The sequence below is a fragment of the Solea solea genome, chromosome 3, assembly GCF_958295425.1.
Source record: "Solea solea chromosome 3, fSolSol10.1, whole genome shotgun sequence".
In the NCBI taxonomy this organism is placed as follows: domain Eukaryota; kingdom Metazoa; phylum Chordata; class Actinopteri; order Pleuronectiformes; family Soleidae; genus Solea; species Solea solea.
Window position 1 is genome coordinate 13600830 of NC_081136.1, and position 20421 is coordinate 13621250.

The following is a 20421-nucleotide window of genomic DNA, read 5'->3' on the forward strand; positions in this document are numbered from 1 at the left end:
CAAAAGAAACACGCAAACCCCAGCGATCTGTGCATACTGTCTGTCAGTTTATTTTCATTTTTTAAAAATCACGATATGATTTGTTATGTAACAGCCTGTACAATGTAACATACGGAAAAACAAACAAAAAAGAAGAGGAAACGATACAAATTAAATTGTACAAAGCAGCACTGGGCTGTAAATAACCCATAAAATAATATTTTTCACATTTTTGACAGGAAGTTTTTCCTTCGTACAACCCAGTTTATCTTCCGTCGGTCAGATCGCAGCTGCTCGTCGAAGGTGTCTGAGCTTTTCTGTTGTTCTAGAGTTTGACGTGTCAAAACTGTGACTTTTTGTCTTTAAAACAAACAAACAAAACCACAATATCGGGGTTTCACGTACTGCGGCGTGTTTGTTACAAATTGGCAACGAGACTGAAAACTATGAAAATGAATGCTTTGGAAAGCTGTTCACATACAATCAGTTGCTAGGTGGATGTTCAGGATCCAATGAAATCCTCGTATAAACACTTGTAAATGTAAATCCATGATGTAAGGTGATGTCATCGTTTCACATTCACGTGTAAACACCAGTGTAGGTCGTGTTGATCAGGCGACTTTTACTCTTCACATGTTGATGCTCCTCTGTGTAAACAGACGTGATAATGATGGAGGGGACGGAGGGAGGGAGGGAGGAAGGGAGGGACGTGGGAAAACCACTATACACCCTTTTTCTTTTTTTGGCTTCTGTCCATTTTACCACCTTTTTAGAAGTAAGAGACATTTTGGAAATTAAGTGGCACCACTCGTGTGTGTGTGTGAGCTAACATGAAGCTACAGTCAGGAGATGTCTATTACTGAACTAACAATATCATGTTTTTTATTTTTGCAAAAACATGCATAAAAACAGTACAGGTGATTGTTGTGGCAACGATTTTTTTTTTTTTTTTTTAGCTTGTGAAGTTCAACGTTTTTGATGAGCAACACAAATGTGAGACTTTGTTGTTTTTTTTGGTTTTACAGGTGAAAAGACTTCAAAGATGAAGACACTGCAGTTGGTTTGTCAACTTTACGTCCTTTAAAGGTCCAGTGTGTAAGAATTAGTGACCTCTACTGGTGAGACTGCAGAGTGACTCGCCACTTCTTCTACCCAGTGCTTTAGGAAACGACAGTGGAGTTTTCCCCCACTTCAAAATGTGCAAAACTCGTCAGGCTGTTGTAGAAGCACAAAATGAATGCCCCTTAAAACAAGGCTTATTCCAATGCTACAAAAACCAAAAGACTTTGATTATACAATTATGAGTAGTGTCGTTGAATTTCTGCCAATTATTCTTCCTTTAGAGTTACGCACTGGACCTTTAAACTTTTTCACCATGAGAAAATAGCAGAGCACGGTGTCTAAAGCTTTTCTGATTGGTTGTGGCTTCATGTTTACTACACACACACACACACTGGGAGTGGTTTACTCTTCATCACAAGCTCTTATTTTCCAAAATGTTACAAAAGTTCACTTAAATATATTGGGAGCACAAAAGCTATCATTTCCATTCATTATCTTTCAAAATTCTTCGTTTTTCCACAGAAGTCAAACGTTCCAGTTTTCTCCAGCGTGATTGTTCTTTAGTAAAAAAGAAATGTTAACAGGACTGATAATAATAATAATAACTTAGGCAGACTGTAAATGTGGCCACACAAGGACAGTAATGTACAGTGGTACATGTGTAAACATTATTTATATATTTTTTTTAATTATTATTTTTAACCCACATTTCTTTTGAGGTGACAGTCTGTTGACGTGCAGGTTGGCGGCGGGGGCGGGGCAGCTCCTACAGTCAAACACTGACCAGAGCGATGAAGTAAGTGCCAAACACATAAAAGGGAAAAACTAGCTGTTTTTGAGGGTGGAAGAAAAAAGGAAAGATGCTGGGAGGAGGAAAGAACAAACCTGTTGTGTCGATGAGGTTTTTTTTTGTTTGTTTTTTTTTTAAATCGCCCACAAGTGTCCGAAACATAAAGTGCAGGCAGTGTCTGTTCTTCTTTTAAACCACCGTAGCCCCCGACCACTGAAGGCATCCGAAAGCAAACAACCAAAAACCAATAAAAATAAACAAAAACAAAACAAAACAAAAAAAATCAATAATGCTGAATTGTCAACAATCCACAACAGGAACAGCTGGATTCCAGAGGAGTCTCTTGCTCAAGGCAGGGGTTGGATTTTTAGTTGTCAGTTTTATGAAAAGTCAGAGGAGCGTCACATGGACATGGACGTTCCTCACCTCCCGCCCGAGTGCCTCCCTCGCTGCTGCTGCTGCTGCTGCTACGTTCACTCCACCCGGACCAGCAGTCCATAGAGGAGTGTGCCGCCCTGCTCCTTCGTGATCCACTCGATCTCTGAGTTGCTGAAGCGCGGGTCCAGTGGCTCGCTGTGGCTGAGAGTCTGGGGTCCGACCTTGTAGGAGCCTGGACGCACGCACACTTGGAACCCTACCTGAGCCTGGTGGCAGCGGTGAGAGCGGGGATCCTGAAATCTGTATGAGGAGACTGGCTGTGAGTGTTTGGTTTTTCTCTTCTCAGCACTCTACGACACATAGTAAAGGTCCAGTGTCTAACATTAAGTGAGGTTCAAATGGCAGAAAATGAATATACTACAATTATTGGATATTATTTTTGTAGCCTAAGAATAAACCTGTATGTAGTTTATGCAAGAATAAAATCTTACACACTGGACCTTTTTCTTTCTTTCTTTTTTTAAATGGCATCTTTGAGTAAAGCTCAAGTCTCGTGCAGCAGGAGGACTTACTGCACTTTGGGAGCAAAGATCTCCAAGCCAGAGTAGCGCATGGTGGGGGAGAGCCGCACTCTGGGAACCTCTCTGCCGGGGGCGCTGTTCTCTTCTGGCTCGCTGTAGCCGTTTGGCCCCTCCGCCTTCATCGGAGACACAGAGAAGATGGACGACATCCCTGCAACGTGCCAGAGGTATTTTAAATTAAACTTCTTCAGTCAACGTATAGCGTTGTTTAGAGCTCATGTCGCCAGGCTACATTCCCGTGCTGCGCGCGCACACACACACACACACACACACACACGTCAAAAAACAACGTAGGCAACCACAACAGGGAGGCGACTGCACACAGGTTGAAATGATAAATGATAACCATCAAAACGTTTCAAAAAACACAGTCATTTATCAGTTTGATGGTATTCCTGACCACCCGACCGCCCCACAGTGCTGGTGTATACACACAAACGCTCCCTCAGGTCAGACAAAGACTCTGCATAAAAATCGAACATTGTTTCTGACCCAACAGAAGCAGAGTAATATCAACAATCGACTTTGCACTGCAGCTTTAATGTCTGACATTTAGTTGTCTGCCATTTTCCTACCGGGCAGCAGCTGACTGTGGTCTAGTGTGCGTCGCAGAGCTCCTACGCTTGTGCCGTGGTATGCGATGTGCCACTTCTTCAGTGCATTAGAGACCTCGCATTGAGGTTTGATCCTGCAACAAAAACGAGAGCACGTGCACTTCATGGAACACATTCATTCACTGACAAATAAGCAGAGTGTGATCGGCTTCATTTATGGTAACACGGGGATCGATGTCTCACCTGAGGGCGAAACGGCACCATCCAAAAGGCAGCGCGTAGTCCCGGGGCGGCTCGCCCTTCTTGTAATACGCCTCGTCCCCTCGGAGTTTGTGGCAGGACTCACAGTAGCACAGGTTGTTCTTGGCGTCTTCGCTGAAGTAGCCATCTTTAACGAGACAAAAAGGGGAGGGGTGATTATGATTTTGATGTGAGACAGAGGCGACGACGGGAGAAAGGTTGTGGTAAAAAAGTCACCAGGTAGCGTGAGCAGGTCTTTGAAGCGAGAGCACAGTGCCTGGTATTCACAGGTCTTGTTGGGGTTGACTTCTGGAGGAGGCGTCCAGCACACGCTCTCTTTGATTCCTGCACAGAAAAACCTTTAGGACTCTGTAGACTCACATGTTTTTTTTTTAATCATTTTTAAAATTAAACATGTTAATGAATCTAATGAAAACTGCTTCCTTACCATCGACCATGTCTGCCTTCTCCATGTCGCCCTGACAACGGGTTTCACCACTGTCTCCGCCCACAGCTTGCACATTGTTTGTTACTATTGTAACCTGTTACAATGAAAAAAAAAATGTTTAATTTGCATAATGTATGATTATAGTCTCTCTACAAAAGTCGATTTGAATAGAATTGTGACAAAAGGGTACAGCTGAAGTGTGTGCAGACCTGTTCACACTGGCCGTAGAGGTCGATGAAGGGGTAACAGGGTGAGGGGATGTCCTGTGCTGCCACACCCTGGTCCATGCCATTGACAAAGAGGTGGAGACAACTGTTGGCGTCCACCAGCAGACCCAACACCGTCCCCTCTGGACAAGTGTCCAGATTAGGACCATAGTTCTCACAAATCTGAGCAGGAGAGCAGAACAGTTGTGAGAGGAAAACCTTCAGTCACACAAGATTTTGTGCCTTTGAGTGTGTGTGTGTGTGTGTGTGTGTGTGTGTACACATACCTTTAGTGAGTTGTGGAAGACAGAGTCTCTCTGCAGCAGCCAGGCAGAGCGTTTCAGACAGCACGCTGTGGAGGGGAAATTGAGCCGGTCGGGGGAGTGACCTATTACTCCCAACGACAGCGACGACGTCCACGACGGATTCAGACGGTCGATCTGAAACTGGTAACCAAACAGAAGGTGGTGATACACTGATACCGACATGAATTACTTTTCTTGATCCTAGAAAGTGTGTCGTACCTGGAAGAGCTGCTGGCGAGCGAGCGGCTGCGCGGTGACCAGCAGGCCCTGGTTGTAGCTCGACACCCTGGCTGCCGTCAGGTTCTGGTTTGACAGCTGGATATTTTTGCCGTGGTTTTCCAGAAAAGCCATGACGGTGGGCACCAGTGCGCACAGCTCTGTCTCAACCTAAAGATGGAATAAAGATGTGTGTAGAGACTGTTAAAACCTGTGTAGTTTTTTTACGACTATTAACTTATTTTTATTAATATAATTGAACAATACATTATTACATAATGCTGCTTCCCAAGCCTCCTACCTCTCTGACGGGAGTGTTGTCCTCCTCTCCTTCACTGCAGCTCTCTGACGTCAGTGACGGCTCCTTGACGCTCTCCATGTCCTCCATCAGTGAAGAGCTGACGATGGACACAGCGGTTATACGCCCGTACAGGTCCAACACCGCGTACACATTCTGCAAGAAGCGAGAGAACAGTGTTGAGCGGGGAGGACTGAGTACCGCGACTCCGCACGCAGATGTGGATCATTTTAAATATGTGAGACTGTGTGTGTGTACCTTGGACACCGCAGTAGCAGCAGGTCCCATGTCTTCTCCGTCAATGAAGATGTGCATGGTGTCATCGCTGCACCTCTTCACACCCACGCGGTTCCCAACCTGGAAGCGCACATCAAGTCTCAACATCTACTGTTCGCGTTTCACTTTACAGAGACGAAACATTCGACGGTTTGTCGGCGTTACAAACTACGCAAAGGAAAAATAAAATAATTGAACAATATCAAGCTGTAATCACTTTTTTTCCAATTAAAATTAAAATTAAAATTAATATACGTACGTATTTAACTAGTGATCGTAGTATATCGCTCTATAATCAACAAGGTTACATGTTATCTGTTATATGGAACAATTACTGTAAATATTTAAGTTGTTAGACTCTATATACTATAAAATGTTCCATTTAAAAAAAAGATATTTGGTGCCTTAAGCTTTAAATCAATGAGAGACTAAGCTTAAAAGGAGAGCGATTTAGAGGAAAAGATACTAATCTCTTTCTACTCTTCTCAGTATGTCTCTGACTATATAAGTGCTGATAAGATTTTATAATTTGATGACTGAAGGTGATCCATTAAAAGAAAAAAAAAAGATCAGCTGAATAGACATTTTCTAAAAAAAGAAATCTTAACAGATGTACTGGAGGAGCTCGGGTCACAGCACGGAGGGCAGACGGTGCAGCTTACCGTCAGTCGGTCCAGTGAACAGCCGTAGTTCTGGCGCTGCAGCACGCCATTGCGGCGCACCTCGGAGCCGCAGAGCAGCCAGGTGACCTTGGTGCGGAGATGCGGCAGAGAGGGCGAGAGACCCGACAGTGGGCACGACGGCAGCTCCAGCGGTGCGAGCGTGGTCACGCCGATGTGCAGCGAGCCGCTCCACTGCTCGTCCACTTCATCAATCCTCACCTGCAAAGAGACAGAGGTGGAAAGTAAAATCAGGCAATGGCGATTATTCAATATCACTATATACTGCAATATTATTGCCTTCAATCTCCTATCATAAAAAATAAATATAAAAACTTCTCAGAGCAAAACTTTGCAGTATTAATTGACCGATTTAAAACAACTGTTATATCGTGCAGCCCTATTAAATGAGACTGGACAGATTCTTACCTCAAACAACTCATCTGCTTTAAGTTCCTTGGCACTGAACACGATGCCATGTGAGTAACCTCCGACTCTGACGGCCTGGCAGTCTTCACCGAGCAGCACCACGTTCTTACCGTGTTTACTGTGGAGCCGATGAGCCACGCCTGCTACTGCACACACACAAGAGACATGGACATGAGGCTTTGAGGACGTTTAATACGACATTTCTTCACTCTTAATGGCCACTGATGCTGGAGCTTTGTGTGGATGATGGGAGGATCAAAGCTTTCTTTGGCTCGAGTAGCAAAAGATGGTCTGCAATCAAAAAAGTTGAGTTTTATCTCTGTGTGGCGCCATCATGCTCAGACAAATTGCTATAGTGTTGGCTGTCATTTATGCACGGGTCTGCAGTCGTGCACGTACACTGCCCTGTCATCCATTCTCATGATGTTGTACGTTAATGTTTAAACACAAACAGACCAGGGCTGGGCGATATGGACTAAAAGTCATATCTCGATATTTTTTCTGTGATGTAATTGCAGTTTCCCCCAAAGGATTATAGCATATTAGATAAAATGTTTTCCAGAGGCAAACCCTTTAAAAAATATACAAACAGTCTGTTATAAGTTTAAGCTACATGCCAAATGTCAGAGGTCACTGAAATAAAAATGCTACTTGAAAAAAATAACAATAACAATAATACACAGTAATTAATTCAAAAATACAATACTGTTACAATTTTAACAGCAACAAAAACTGTCTTAAAAAAGACTTTAAAAAGTCTTAAAAAAGACTTAATAAAATTGGAACAAACATGACTAATAAAATTAAAATTGAATAAAATTACATAATAATCTATATTATGTCTATATATACATATACACATACATATATATACACACACACATATGTATATATAACAATAATAAATTGAAAATGAATGCTTAATTGGGTTTGAACAATTTTCTCAATTATTTCACATAGATATTTAACACAGCTTGTTGATATGATAATTAAATAATAGTTTTATATTTTATTATCAATATTGACAACTTCAAGCTTCCATATGTCCAAAAGTGACTGACAGTAATGGAAAATAAGTCAAAACTCTGTAGTGTGTGAACTATGAACCAGCTAGTTCCCGCCTCCTCAGCACGAGCTGAACGATAAATCTAACACACCAAGAGAGGCGGGATTTAAGGCAGAAGAGCCAATCATCAGCCGGTCACCCACATCTCCCACGGGTGCGATGCCCTGGTGTGTGTGTAGGGACGAAGGGAGAGGAGAAATAGGTGCAAACTTGCGGCCCGTGTATTGTAATTTTAACGCGAAATGAAAACAATATTGTCCCGTGTTATATGTCTTTTAGAAATATATCGAGATATCGCCCAGGCCTAAAACAGACAAAACAGTCCTTTTAATTTTACCTGGTGAGTGGATGGGGAAGCTCTTTTCCGTGATGTTGCAGGTACAGAGGCTGTTGTCCAGCGGACCCGAGGAGCTGGTGATGGACACCTGGACACACTGACCATACAGGTCGACCACTGCAAACACTTCTGAGGAAGAGCAGAGAGATGAAGCAGTTTGTGTGTTTGCATCCAACAAGTCCAGATCTGACATTTTGTCAGAAGTGTCTCCTTTACCTGGAGGGAGACCTGAGCAGGCGACGCCCTGGTCCACACCATTGATGTAATAGTGCAGGTCGCCACTGGCTGAGCGCATCATGCCTATCCTTGAGGCTGTGGTCAGAGAGTCCAGGTCACAGCCGTAATTGTTGCGCATCGTGTTGCCATCCTGCATGATAGCTGTACCACTGTGGAAACAAAAGATGAGGAAAACCTTAATATGCGTTCTGTTTCTGGCAGCTCCACACGTTCTACAATTTAAGTCCTTGTTTTAAGGACACTTAACAATGCTAGACATTAACACAAACCTCTACATGCATGATTTAATAACAAAAAAAAAACAGATTTATTAGACCACCACCCAATGTAAGGTGTAAGGTTTATGCCACAGCTGCCCTAAATTAACAGCATTGGTAATTATAAAAATCATTTCTTTATTGTTCCTGTAATGGTTTATACGACAGTATGTTGAAGCTCTTTAACCAAAATGATATTTTTAATGCTAAAATACAATTTTTGTTATCCAGGAACTTTCAAATGTACACTGTTTTACAAAATGTACTATAGTTATAATTATAACTATTTATTACCATAACTATAACTAATTATAGTTGTTCACTTGCATTCCTGAACAGAAAAAAAAGGTTTAAGTGGTTGAATGTTGTGCCAAATAAATAACAATAAAGTTCTAAAGTATTTTTTTTTTCCCTTTTTATGACAGGTGGTCTAATAAGCACTGCATATTAACATGGATAGTGATAAACCTTTTCACATATTATCATATTATATATTACTACCTCAGCATCCAAGTGTCGTAGTCGATGTCGGTCATCGTGTTTGGAAACTCCAGCTCCTCTGGTCTGATGGCCGTCACTCCTGCACACAAGCACACACGCAGCATAGTAGATGAGTGCAACAGCAGTGATTACAGAAGAAAAACAAATTGTGAAATGATCTACTCCCATAAATGTGCTCAAGAGAGTCTCTGGAGTGTGTGTGTGTTTAGTTAAGGCAATGCTCCTTTCCTTGTATTTGTATATCTTAGTTGTATTCTTATATGTGGAAAAAAAACCCACAATGCAGATAGATTCCTTGGTAGAATAACCTCACCTGCTTCTATTGAACCCGACCAGCGGTCCACCATCTTCTGAATGACGATTTCAAACAGCTCTCCATCTCGAAGGCACCTACGACATGAAGATGATACAGAGATGTTTCAGCAAAGGACAAATTCCTATTTTTTATATCAATGTTCATATAACATTTGGGGGGTGGAGTGGCTCAGTGGTTAAGACCGGCACCCTGTGTGCAAAAGACTTCATGGTCGCAAGTTCAACTCCACCCCTGGCAGGTTGTACTCAATTACCTTGTAAGTCGCTTTGGATAAAAGCGTCTGCTAAATTACATGTAATATAAAAGTTCAATCTAATACAAAAGGGTGTGTTGTATTATTTTAGGGTAATACTACAATTTGGGATTGTTTGAGGTCAGTGGTCATGACATGGAAGCTATGGAACGTGATGCAGTTAGCGAGTGACAGCCATTTGATGGATTTAATGTCTGAGAAATATCCAGCTTATAACTAACTTGGGCGCCGTGCCAGCCATCATAATCAGAAAATGCTCTTTACAAGCTGCTAATAACCACTTATAATCAGGTTTATATCAGTATTTGACTGTCCATGTAAACAGAGGGAAATGCAGACAATTACATTGACCTGTTTTTATGCCCGTAAAATAAAAAAAAGAATAGACACCAAACATTTAAAAAATAAAGGATGTCATTTAGAAGTCAAATGAAAAAATAGCAGGAACAACAGATACGGCACGTAAAGGAGTCTGAGCAGACTGATGAGAAAACCACAACATTCCCTGACTGTGCAATAAGCAAATAATGACAATAAAAAAATAAGAGAAGCAACTTTTTGTATGTCACACTTTTTGATCCCATTTGGTGCATCTCTGAGTGCTACCTGATGCTGAAACATGTTTTTGTCAAAATGTCATAAGTAAAAGAAAAAAGAAAAAGTATGATGAAATTATGTATTGTATGATGAATGTATGTATTCTGTGGGTAATGGGGGCGGGACTAGATAAGCTTTTGCTTCTCCCGCTTTCCCTTTCGGTTATGTGTATTGTGTGAACTACACTAAGATGATGTGTGATGAGTGATCTAACTGACATGACCGAAATAAACATAAATAAATAATATAAAAATAAATGAATGTCAACATGTTGCGCCTTATCCTTCTTATGGCAAGTTTCTGCTTACCTTGATGACATACAGTATACATACAGCTTCTCTTTTATCAGTATTTTTAGAGAATTTGCGATACATTTTAAAGCAAACCTAGGTAAACGTCACATTCTGAAAGGAAAACAAGCACTGGTTGCAGGAGGTGTGGAAACTTGAATCTGAAAAACTCCCTGCAAACTCACACCTGAATGCTTCTTAATTTACATGACGGGCGTAAATATAAACCCAGAGAAACGTGACGGGAAAGTTATTCGTCAAACCGTTCCATCACCTGTTGGAAATGACAATGGCATCGTTGAACTCGCTGCGACAGTTCTGACGGAGGGCAGTGCGCCCCCCGTTGGTGATGACAGCGTTGGTGCCATGCAGCTGGTGGAAGCGCAGGTCGCTGGTCGTGGTGGCCCCGCCTACTGAGCAGGGGCTCCCAGGAGACATGGCCGTGGGTCCCTCTGAGCTGTCCTCCGGGAGAGGAGGGAGGTCCACTGAGATGGGAGGAGACATAAGAGGTGAAATAGTTACAACCCTTAGAATCTTAAATCCAGCAGTTTACTCTTGCACATTTTGCAGTGTTTGCATTGTCTAATGTTTTATATTTCCTCTTTACCTTTTTATATTTTAGGTCAGGTGTGATATTTATTTATAACAACATAAACACATTCACTTGAAACGGAGCGGGGCCAAGCAAGTGTCAGCCAATCAAAACGCATTATGCAAATACAATAACACAGGCACTAGACGATTAAATCATGTTTATGCTTTTAGCTTTTAGACGCAATAGTTTTCCCCCGTTGCTGATGTTTTTTGTGCACAAACGGGCACAGTGGACATAGCTGTCGAATATATTACTGATTAATCAAGTATTTGTTTGGTCCATAAAATGTCAGAAAATTTAGAAAAATGTCAATCGGTGTTTCCCAAACCTGGAAATGATGATGTTCTCGAATTCTTGTTTTGTCCACAAACCACAATTTTTCATTGTTTTAATGATTTCTTTGTCAACATGGAGCAAAGAAACCAGAAGATATTCACATTTAAGATAATTAAAAAAACAACTCTAAAACCGAATAATCGATTATCAAAATAGTTGACAATTAATTAAGTAATGGATAAATAATCGAATAGTTGTTGAAGCCTTACATCACATCACTATCACTTTAGCATTGTTGCTGTAGCATTTTAGACCGAAATTCTTTATGGGACAATCAAGTATATCTTGATGAATTCTTTTCTCATGCTGTCCATTCCTCTGCCTCACTCTCTCACCCATGTCATCCATGATGGTGGCCTGAGCGGCCTGCCCATAGAGGTCGACCACAGCGTAGACGCTGGGAGGGACATTCCAGGCTGCTGGACCCTGAGGCACACCGTTTACAAAGAAGTGAAGGCTGCCATCTTCTTTCCTCACCACACCTACTGTGTCTCCTGCCTATAGGAGGGAAAACATAAAAATTCATAAAGACAAACCTTCCAACATATTGGTCGAAAGTTTCTTTTTTGGCCATTTTCGGGTTTTCGGCCGAAAGACTTTTAACACCAAAACAAAACAACCGATATTGTGATGAAGCATGCAAAAACTGGGGGCCAGCACATGCCCGTCTATTGAGTCAGTCCAAGATCAGTTTGGAACATGGTGGAACAGCACCTATGAAATGCTAGAAAGTCTTTTTTGCGCAAAAATTCAACTTGGCTACATACAGCGCAGATATTGAACTCCCCTGCACTTCATCGCGACTACTGTACTCAATCCTTGTCATAAAGATCATTATTTGGATCTGGGGGAAATGATCCAGGCTGCAAAGGATACGGAGAGCCCGCTTGGTGACGGAGACACAGCGCAGGACCGGTGCGCTGTGTGTCTGTCTGCACAAGATGAGATCCTCCTAAATATTTTCATAGATTCTTAATTGATTTATTCTTTGAGGCATGAATATTACTCTATATATCTATATATACAGTATAATTGTAATGCCTTGACCTTTAGTGAGGTAAGCACACACTGTCATAGCCATAACAACAAAATTAGATTAAAAACAACAATGGTACAGAATTGGCATAATAATTTATTTCGGGGTTTTTCGGTTTCGCCAACAATTTTCACTTCGGTGCATCCCTAGTAAATAGGAAGGGAATTGAGAAAAAAACATGGCTCACCTTGAGTCGGTCCAAATTGTGACCGTACTCGTCCAGGATTGTTGTTCCATTGTGCATCACGCCGTTTCCCGTCATCATCCACGTCCCTAGTGAACAACAAAGGAAATTGAATTTTTTTTGTTGTGACACTACAGTTGCATCTCTCACATTTACAGGCTTACGGAGATTGCATTTACTTTAGCATCCAACTCTGACATAATGAATAGAGATGAGTCTTTTGAAAGATTAAAAAACATTTGTGCAATTTTCACCTGAGCGTAAGTTAGTCATGGTGGAGGGCAGCTGCAGGTATGCAGGGTTGTGCGTTGTGACACCGATTTCGATGGAGCCCGCCCATTTGTCCACCATTTTGTCGATGCGAACCTGGAACACCTCGTTGGAGCGCAGGGGCCGGCCACTCAGGACCACACCATGGTTGAAGTCATCAGTCGCACTATAAAGACAGGGTAATCAACTTGTGTGTGCAGTGAAAAATGAAGGATTTATACATATTCTTCACCGCAAACATGCATAACCTTTTAACACCTTAACTACTGGTGACAAATATCCAGCCTTGGTGCCTGCAGAGGCACTGTCCTCAGCTTTAAATGATAAAAGAATTCAATTTGTAGGAGTATTTATATCCTTAGTAAGCAACCTTAGTAAGTTGTACAAAAAAAGATGACCCGGTGGAAAGGAGATGGACTCACTGTGGCCGCAACGCTGTCCTGCCGTCACTGATGATAGCGGCCTTCTGGCCACAGTTTTGGTGGAAGAGGAGGCGGTCGAGACCCTCTGGGTCAGGGGTGAGGGTGAGAGCCGGTCGAGGTCGACCCACATCCGGCGATAGAGCCCTCATGATGGCGTTATTGCGTCTGAGGCGGTCGCTGTGGTTGTGGTTGTGGACTATGGTGACTTTAACGGCCATGCCGTAAAGGTCGACCACGCCGTAGACCACGCCGGGCGTCTGGGCTGCAGCAACACCTGGGACAGAAACACCACATGGTCAGGAGAAAAAACAGAGGTTCTCAAAATGCTGATCTTTAGAATCAGTGCATTCAATAGATGATTTTTTTAGGGACAGGTAATCAAAAAAGTAAACTTTGAAGAAAACTTACATAAGTAATAATCATCCCCATTCAATAAATAATAATAATAATAATAATAATGATCGGTAAATGCCAAAGACAGCCCATACGATTCATGTGTGTACTTCTACTCAGCACTGACAGCTGCATCTCAATGCGTCTCACCTTGGTCGATCCCATTGATGTAGAAATGAAGCGCTCCACTGGCTTTTCGCATCAACCCTATGTGATCGCCCTCCTGAAACGTGAGGGGAGCAGTTGTTTTAAGCACAAACACAGATTCACTTTCGCAGTAGGAGGCAAAATGAAATGTGTATGTGTGTGTGTCAATGTCTGAACCTGAAGTTCATCAAGGCTGAATTCACAGTATTCCCTGCGTGTTCCTTTCCCGTTGGTCAGTATCCCACAGCCACTCATCATGATTGTACCTGGTGAAAAAAACAAGTCCAGAGTGTAACCAATAACTCAAACAACTCCTGTTTTGTTTCTGTGCATCTTCTGTGCGTTATGTTACCTGAGCGCAGATTGGTCATAGTTGCAGGATAGTCCAGGTTGTTGGGGTTATGTGTGGTCACACCAATCTCTATAGAGCCTGACCACTTATCGACCAGTTTATCAATTCGGATCTTAAAAAAAAAAAAAAAACATCAACAAATGTTATCTTTTGGTATGAATAGTCTTGATTAATAAAATGAAGTGTTCTTTGTGCGGCTTCAGGCAACACCATTTCATACTTGGTGTCCGCAAACATTGACATTAAATGCGGTCTCAGATGAGTTCAGTGAGAACCATCAACAAAGTGATTTTAAACTTCTTCTTCTTCTCTTGAGGCTGACCGAACAGAGGCAGAATAACAACAAAAATCACCAAAAGTTACTTTGTAATATTTCAAATAACTGTAATTTAAGCTTTATATCATGCATTAGCGGACATGTTTGCATTCAGCTGTGTGATTGTAGTCACCTCGAACATCTCGTTGTGTCGGAGCGGCCGGTTGGTCATCACCACGCCGTTGTTGAACTCATCCAGTGGTCTTCTTCGCTCCGCCGTCTTGTTGTTGTTGCTCAGTTTGATCAGTGTGCCGCACTTCTCGTGAAAAAGCAGCGCGTCATTGGTGGTCATCCCACCTGTCGGAGCTCCTGGCCCCAGCCCTCCATTACTAGCAGGACTATTATTGGTATTTCCACTTTCTCCGCCACCTCCTCCTCCTGTTGTACCTGTCCCACTGTCACTGTTCACTGTGCCTCCTCCGCTGCTGCTCCCTCTGCCATTTCTGGCTGAGGAATCAGTTCCTGCATTTCCCACTCCTTCTCCTCCTCCACCGCCGCCGCTGCCTCCTCCCACTCCTCCTCCACCGCCACCATCTTCCCCCCCACCCTCATCCTCAGAGCGATAAAAAGATACTATTGCATTGTTGAAGACATCGAAAAGCTGGTGCTCTGTCAGAACTGAGGAGAGAGAGACGAAGATGAGAATGGACCATCGATGCTGGTTGTGTTACCTGAGGAGGATTTTCTTACCTGTGTCGGGCTCCAGATTGTTGGGGAACTTGTCTGGTCTGCTGTGACTGCAGCTGAGCTCAGGCACTGTCAGGAAAACAGTGTAATGTAAATGTATACAATCAAATAAAACAATCCAACAATGAAACATGATAGGTGGTTAAAATCACAGCTACCTTCATCTCCATTGATCATTCCATTCATTGCTGCCACATTCATCAGTGCTGTAATCCCTGTATCTTCCCGACCAACACACACCAACACCTCTTCCTCCTCCTCCTCCTCCTCCTCCTCTTCCTCCTCCTCCTCCTCCTCATCAGCAGCTTCCTTGTCCTGCTCTATTGTCTCTCTCTCCCTCTCTGCAGAGGGTGGCGGTGGCTCACAGCTCACCACTGTCACTTGAGTGCACTTGCCGTACAGGTCCACTACTGCCCACAGCTTGGGCGGCAGGCCACTGGCGGCCGCGCCGCAGTCCTGCCCGTTAACCCAGAGGTGGAGCTCGCCACGGGAGCTGCGCTGAATGCCCACGCGGTCGCCCTCCGCTAGCTGGTCAAGGTCGCGGCCGTACTCCTCCAGCACCGATCGGCCATCACGCAGCACCGAGCAGCCCGACACAATCCAGGAGCCCCCCTTCAGGCCTGTGGCACTGCTGGGGAAGTCCAGAGCAGCAGGGTCCAGAGCAGTCACGCCAATCTCAATGGAGCCGCTCCACGAGTTCACCTGAGGTCAAACAGGAGGGGCTCAATTAACATGTACATTAACAACAATTTTGACAACAACCATGTTAGCTAAAAGTGCTGACACATCAATGCTGCAGACTGCAGAGCAGGATGTGAACAGTAGAAGAGTAAGAAAAACAGTAACAGCAGCTGTTACTCTGATCATCTCAGTGAGTGAGGGAACATCTGAGCCGTGAGTGACTGTTCAGTCTGGTACATAGCTCAAAACTGGAAATATCTATCTATAGAAAACAAAGTGTGTTCAGATAAATGATCCGTCGTGTTATTTTTAGTCATTCTGTCAGTGTAGCTCACAGAGCACTTCTTTGAAAATAAAGCAGGACAGAGTGGATGCTGAGTAACATGTGGATGAAAAATGTGTTGATTGCATGAATACTAAGTAAAGTAAGTAACTAAGTGAATACTGAGTAAATAAATACAGTATCACCATCATTCCATGTCCAAAATGCGATGTTTTGAGCATATTAATGTTTAACGGTAGTTGTGTCCACATCCCATCCCATATTGAGACCTGGTGCAAGATACCACATCAAGGAAAAATAGGAAGAGCATAATCCATCCTGCCATACAGCAAGTGTTGTACATATTTTTGACGACAGCATGCAAGTTTTGAGCATTTGATTGTGTCAAAACAGCAATATGAGGTAATTCTGCAGCGCTTTGGTCTTTCTCTTTAGTAAAAATTGATTTTGTTTGTAGACAGACAAAAAACATCCTGATTTTGATTTTTTTTCTCCATGAAAATTACATAGATCAAGAAAGATACAGAAGATAAAGAAATAAGTCCAATTATGAATCCCATCACAATCGCAATATTTCAAAACAAGGGCAATCTTTTTCAGTCTTTCTTTGATTTGAACAACCAGCAAAGATAATGATGTTTTCTAGCTGTGACGCTGAAACATAGGCACATAGAACATAGAATATACCATGTTTAAGCATATTTAAGCTTTACTGCCACTGCAAATCCAACACAAGACTCAACAACATGAAGATGAGCTTTCTTCTATCACACAAAAGCCTCAGTGCTAAACTCCTTGTGTCTTTGCACGACATTGGAATACTATCACATAACAAGCAGCCTGAGACAGATATCATTTTCCTCCCAGAAAACTCAACATAAGCTCACAATAACGTGATCCTTTATTGATCTCTGGGGGTTAAATTCTATTTTTCATGCCGTGTCAGCTATAGCACAGAGTCCATGCAGCAGCTGGATATTCAGATTCCTGCACAGAGACACTTCAGCCCAGCATAAGCTCACTAAGACAGAGGCACAAATCCACATATTCCCACTCTGGAGAGTTCCCCCCCCCACCACGACCACCACCACCAGACACAAAAAGCTTTGTACTTTTTGTGCATTATGTAAAGAAAGAATTTAGACAAAATAAAATATGATCAATATTCAGCCAAACCTCTTTTCTTTTCCCAGTGTTGCCACAGGACTGTAGTTTAAGTTGGCAGAAAACCACACTGATGAAGTGACCTTGAGCATAACATTGAATCCAGACCAGCTCCTGGGATGTTTTTCCTGCAATAATTCATCTCTGTTGTTCCAAAAAGAAATCTATTTTGAGATTAAAATATTATTTTGAAAAAATGCCCTGCCGAGCTCCTCTAATTTGATCAATTTCCCAAGTGTCCTGGTGAACTCTGTGGCAGTTGCAATATAAGGCAGTGTGCTACTACAGCCTGTGTATCTAGGTTAACAGATTTAGTAGTAACTCAGACTGACCGGGTCGCTGTGTGGAGTAGACAGACATCTCCTTCCCTTGCTCACTCACTTATGTAACAGCAGCCCGTGGGTGTCTGCCTCATACCATCTCTCCGTCTTCAAAATACAGGATATAACCATGAAAGCAGAGTAGTACCAATGAACTGCTTCATAAAACAATTATTATTTGTGGGTCAAATAAGACAATCAGGTTTGGCTTTAAAACAGTGAAATTGCTATGGTTAACAATATTAATTGAATTAATTGAATTTGTAATTTACCAGCTATATTATTCTGACCTAATTATCCCCTAAGGGGAAAACTGCAGACAAAATGATTAGAAGACGTTTTGTTTCAAAACTGTGAAGTGCAATTTTCAAATATAATGTCTGTTTCATTCAAACCATTGTCAAATGAGTTAACACAATGCTGGTTAAGCCACACACATTAAATACACAATATTGCCAAGTTGGCCCCTATTTCTAAAACCAACTAGTTCTTCATTTGCCCTCTTACACCAGCCTTCCAACTTCTACCTTCATGGATGTCAGTGAATAGAATGGGCAGTCATGCCAATGTTTGCCCTCTATGATGGAAAGTTATTGATTTTTTTTAGACCGGCAACGTGTGTCATGACAGAGCATGAGGCTGTTTATTGTGGAAGCTTTCATCAGATGGAGATATAGATAAGAGATAGATAGTCCTTTTAGACGCTAATAACCTACAGTGGACGTTCAGCTTCCAAAGCACTCATGCTCAGCCTCTGCATGGTTAATTTTTGGAATAACACGTACTGTATCTGCGCCATAGTTCTTCCTTGGTCAGACACACACTGTCTTTTCAAGGTTGTGTATGTGTGTATCATGGAGCTACCATGTTGTTAGAGGCTGAAGACATGACAACAGACAAGCCATCAGACTAATACGAACACAGCCAAAGTGTAAGCAACACTGTACAGGCACTGACCTGATACAGAAAGACATGACAGAACAAAGTTCCAAAACACCATGAACCACTGAAAACAACGCAAACACCACATGTTCACACATGTCACATTAAAAATAAACAAAAGCAGCATTTTTAGATTGGGTCAGTACATGATGAGGGCAAAACAAGGTATACGTCTAAACTGAATCAAACGTTTTGGGTTATAATGACTCAAGCATATCATTACTATCAACATGGGGCAACTGGAAAAGGAATCACATAATTTGTCTTATTGTCACTGTCCAAGTTTTTTAAAAGGTACAATTTTATTGTACAACACAATTCATTCAAACTAGGAACTGTTTTTTTTTTACTAATTAACATTTTATGTTTTTCAGACCCTGATCTTGATCCCAATTTGAACCAAACTACATGCTAAAATAGAGATATTTGAATACACATGTATAATACATGTATAATGTTTTTTTCAAAGCCATTTTTAATACAGGTAATCATGAAAATGTTGAATATACCCCTCTTTTGTATGCAGGGATCGCAACAGTTGTTAAACAATAGTCCCGAATCCAAATCAACACCAAAATGTAATCTTTCATATCTAAATTATATATTAAATAAACCTTTCGAGCTATGCTGCACATAGACAGCGACATCTTTTTTAATTACTTTTTACAAATACCTCATAGGTGTCATAAAGTAAACAGAGAATATGTGGATCACCAAACAAAGAATCCAATGTAAACAGTAGAATAAGGACTGTACTGCAGACTACATGGTCAAATATCAATGTCAATATCAAAGTGGTATAAGGGAGGGGTGATGATAATGGTATTATGACAGTACGTGTTACAATCATGGTAAATATGTGGTTTCATGCAGTTCACTTCTGGTCATGTTAAAATGATTGTGTTTTGTGCATGGATCAAGTGTACAAGCTCAGTTCTTGAACATGCAACTCTGAATGTTATATGTAAGAAAAGAAAAGTAGAGCAGAGGCTAACTGAGAGCATGTGTGATTTGTATTGTTTGTGTTTAGCCTTCGTGTAACAGTGATCAGATAGGAACACAGCTGCAGCTATTAGCCATCAGCACAGACTGGCATACTCCGGCACTGGCGACTGTCATTCCGCCACAACAACATTAAAGACAGCAAACACAGCCCCGTTTAATACAGCCCCGGCTTAACCGAACTCCTTATGCTCAATTAAAAACACCGGATCCTTGACAACACAAGACAGACACTGTAGCACCTTCCAGAAATGCTAACCCCGGCTAGCCTGGTATCAACCCGTCTGGTGCTGCTAGCGGCTCATAGCTAACTGCCTCCACAGAGGCACCATGGGTAGGTTGCAGTTAGCACAGTGGTCCGAATAACATGTCTTCACATAAGACGGTGTTAATTTAACGACTCTGATGCGGCTAAAGCCCTGACTGTGTGAGTACTTCACCGCTGAACAACCAACTCACTGTCGCTGTCAAACCATGTAAGCCGCCCCGGGCAGCGGGAGCTCCAGTCTCTGCGGACAGTGACAGACCCCCGGCCCGTCCCAGCAGCTCTGCTCCCCGCACTCCCGCTGCTCTCGCCCCGCTCGGAAGATGCAGCGGCGGCCTGTTGTTGTTTACCTTCTTGTCAATGCGGACGGTGAAGACATCCCGGTCCCTCAGCGGCTCCTTACTAAGTACCAGTCCATGGTTGAACTCTTGGACTGGCTGGTTGCGCCGGGCGGTTCGGTTCGAGTTGGACAGGCCGATAAGCTTTCCGCTCCGCGGATGCAGCTCCGCCGCCATCTTCAACGGGCGGCCAGTATTCACGACAGTCGCACTTTGCGACAGTACAATTATGATATCCGGTAGACGTCTACAAATCGCACGACAGAACCGCGCCACACCCTAGTAATTTAAATATGAATGAATACATTGAAACCAAAATAACATTAATGTTTATATTTATAATGTGAGCATAATTTAAACTTCAAATAAATAAAAAAAACTCACAGACCAATTGAAGCATGGGTGTGATTTCA

At 42.4% G+C, this 20421-nt stretch overlaps 1 protein-coding gene across 3 annotated transcripts; it reads right to left on the reverse strand.

Annotated features, from left to right (window-relative positions):
• Positions 1–26: 26 nt before the first annotated feature.
• Positions 27–20199, reverse strand: neurl4 (neuralized E3 ubiquitin protein ligase 4). Of its 3 annotated transcripts, none has more exons than XM_058623540.1 (29): positions 20021–20199; positions 15172–15715; positions 15017–15082; positions 14460–14944; positions 14011–14122; positions 13836–13924; positions 13662–13734; positions 13119–13392; positions 12681–12862; positions 12430–12515; positions 11542–11704; positions 10550–10760; positions 9133–9209; positions 8820–8898; positions 8041–8210; positions 7825–7950; positions 6422–6567; positions 5996–6214; positions 5316–5414; positions 5061–5213; positions 4763–4930; positions 4526–4684; positions 4242–4421; positions 4033–4126; positions 3822–3929; positions 3588–3732; positions 3366–3478; positions 2782–2941; positions 27–2509 (listed from the first exon to the last, which is right to left on the reverse strand). In XM_058623540.1, exons 1-29 carry the CDS (start codon positions 20183–20185, stop codon positions 2305–2307), a joined length of 4851 nt encoding a protein of 1616 aa, XP_058479523.1. In that variant the 5' UTR covers positions 20186–20199; the 3' UTR covers positions 27–2304. The 3 variants fall into 3 exon arrangements, with proteins under 3 accessions (XP_058479523.1, XP_058479524.1, XP_058479522.1); XM_058623541.1 differs by having other exon boundaries at positions 6422–6564; positions 7825–7953; XM_058623539.1 differs by having other exon boundaries at positions 7825–7953.
• Positions 20200–20421: the final 222 nt, after the last annotated feature.

Coding starts and splice junctions, on each gene's coding strand:
- neurl4 (XM_058623539.1), bottom strand. CDS start 20,185: ATGGCGGCGGAGCTGCATCCGCGGAGCGGAAAGCTTATCGGCCTGTCC. Junction 8,211..8,819: donor TACGACACTTGGATGCTGAG/GTAGTAATATAT, acceptor TTGTTTCCACAG/TGGTACAGCTATCATGCAGG. Junction 4,422..4,525: donor TCTTCCACAACTCACTAAAG/GTATGTGTACAC, acceptor TCTCCTGCTCAG/ATTTGTGAGAACTATGGTCC.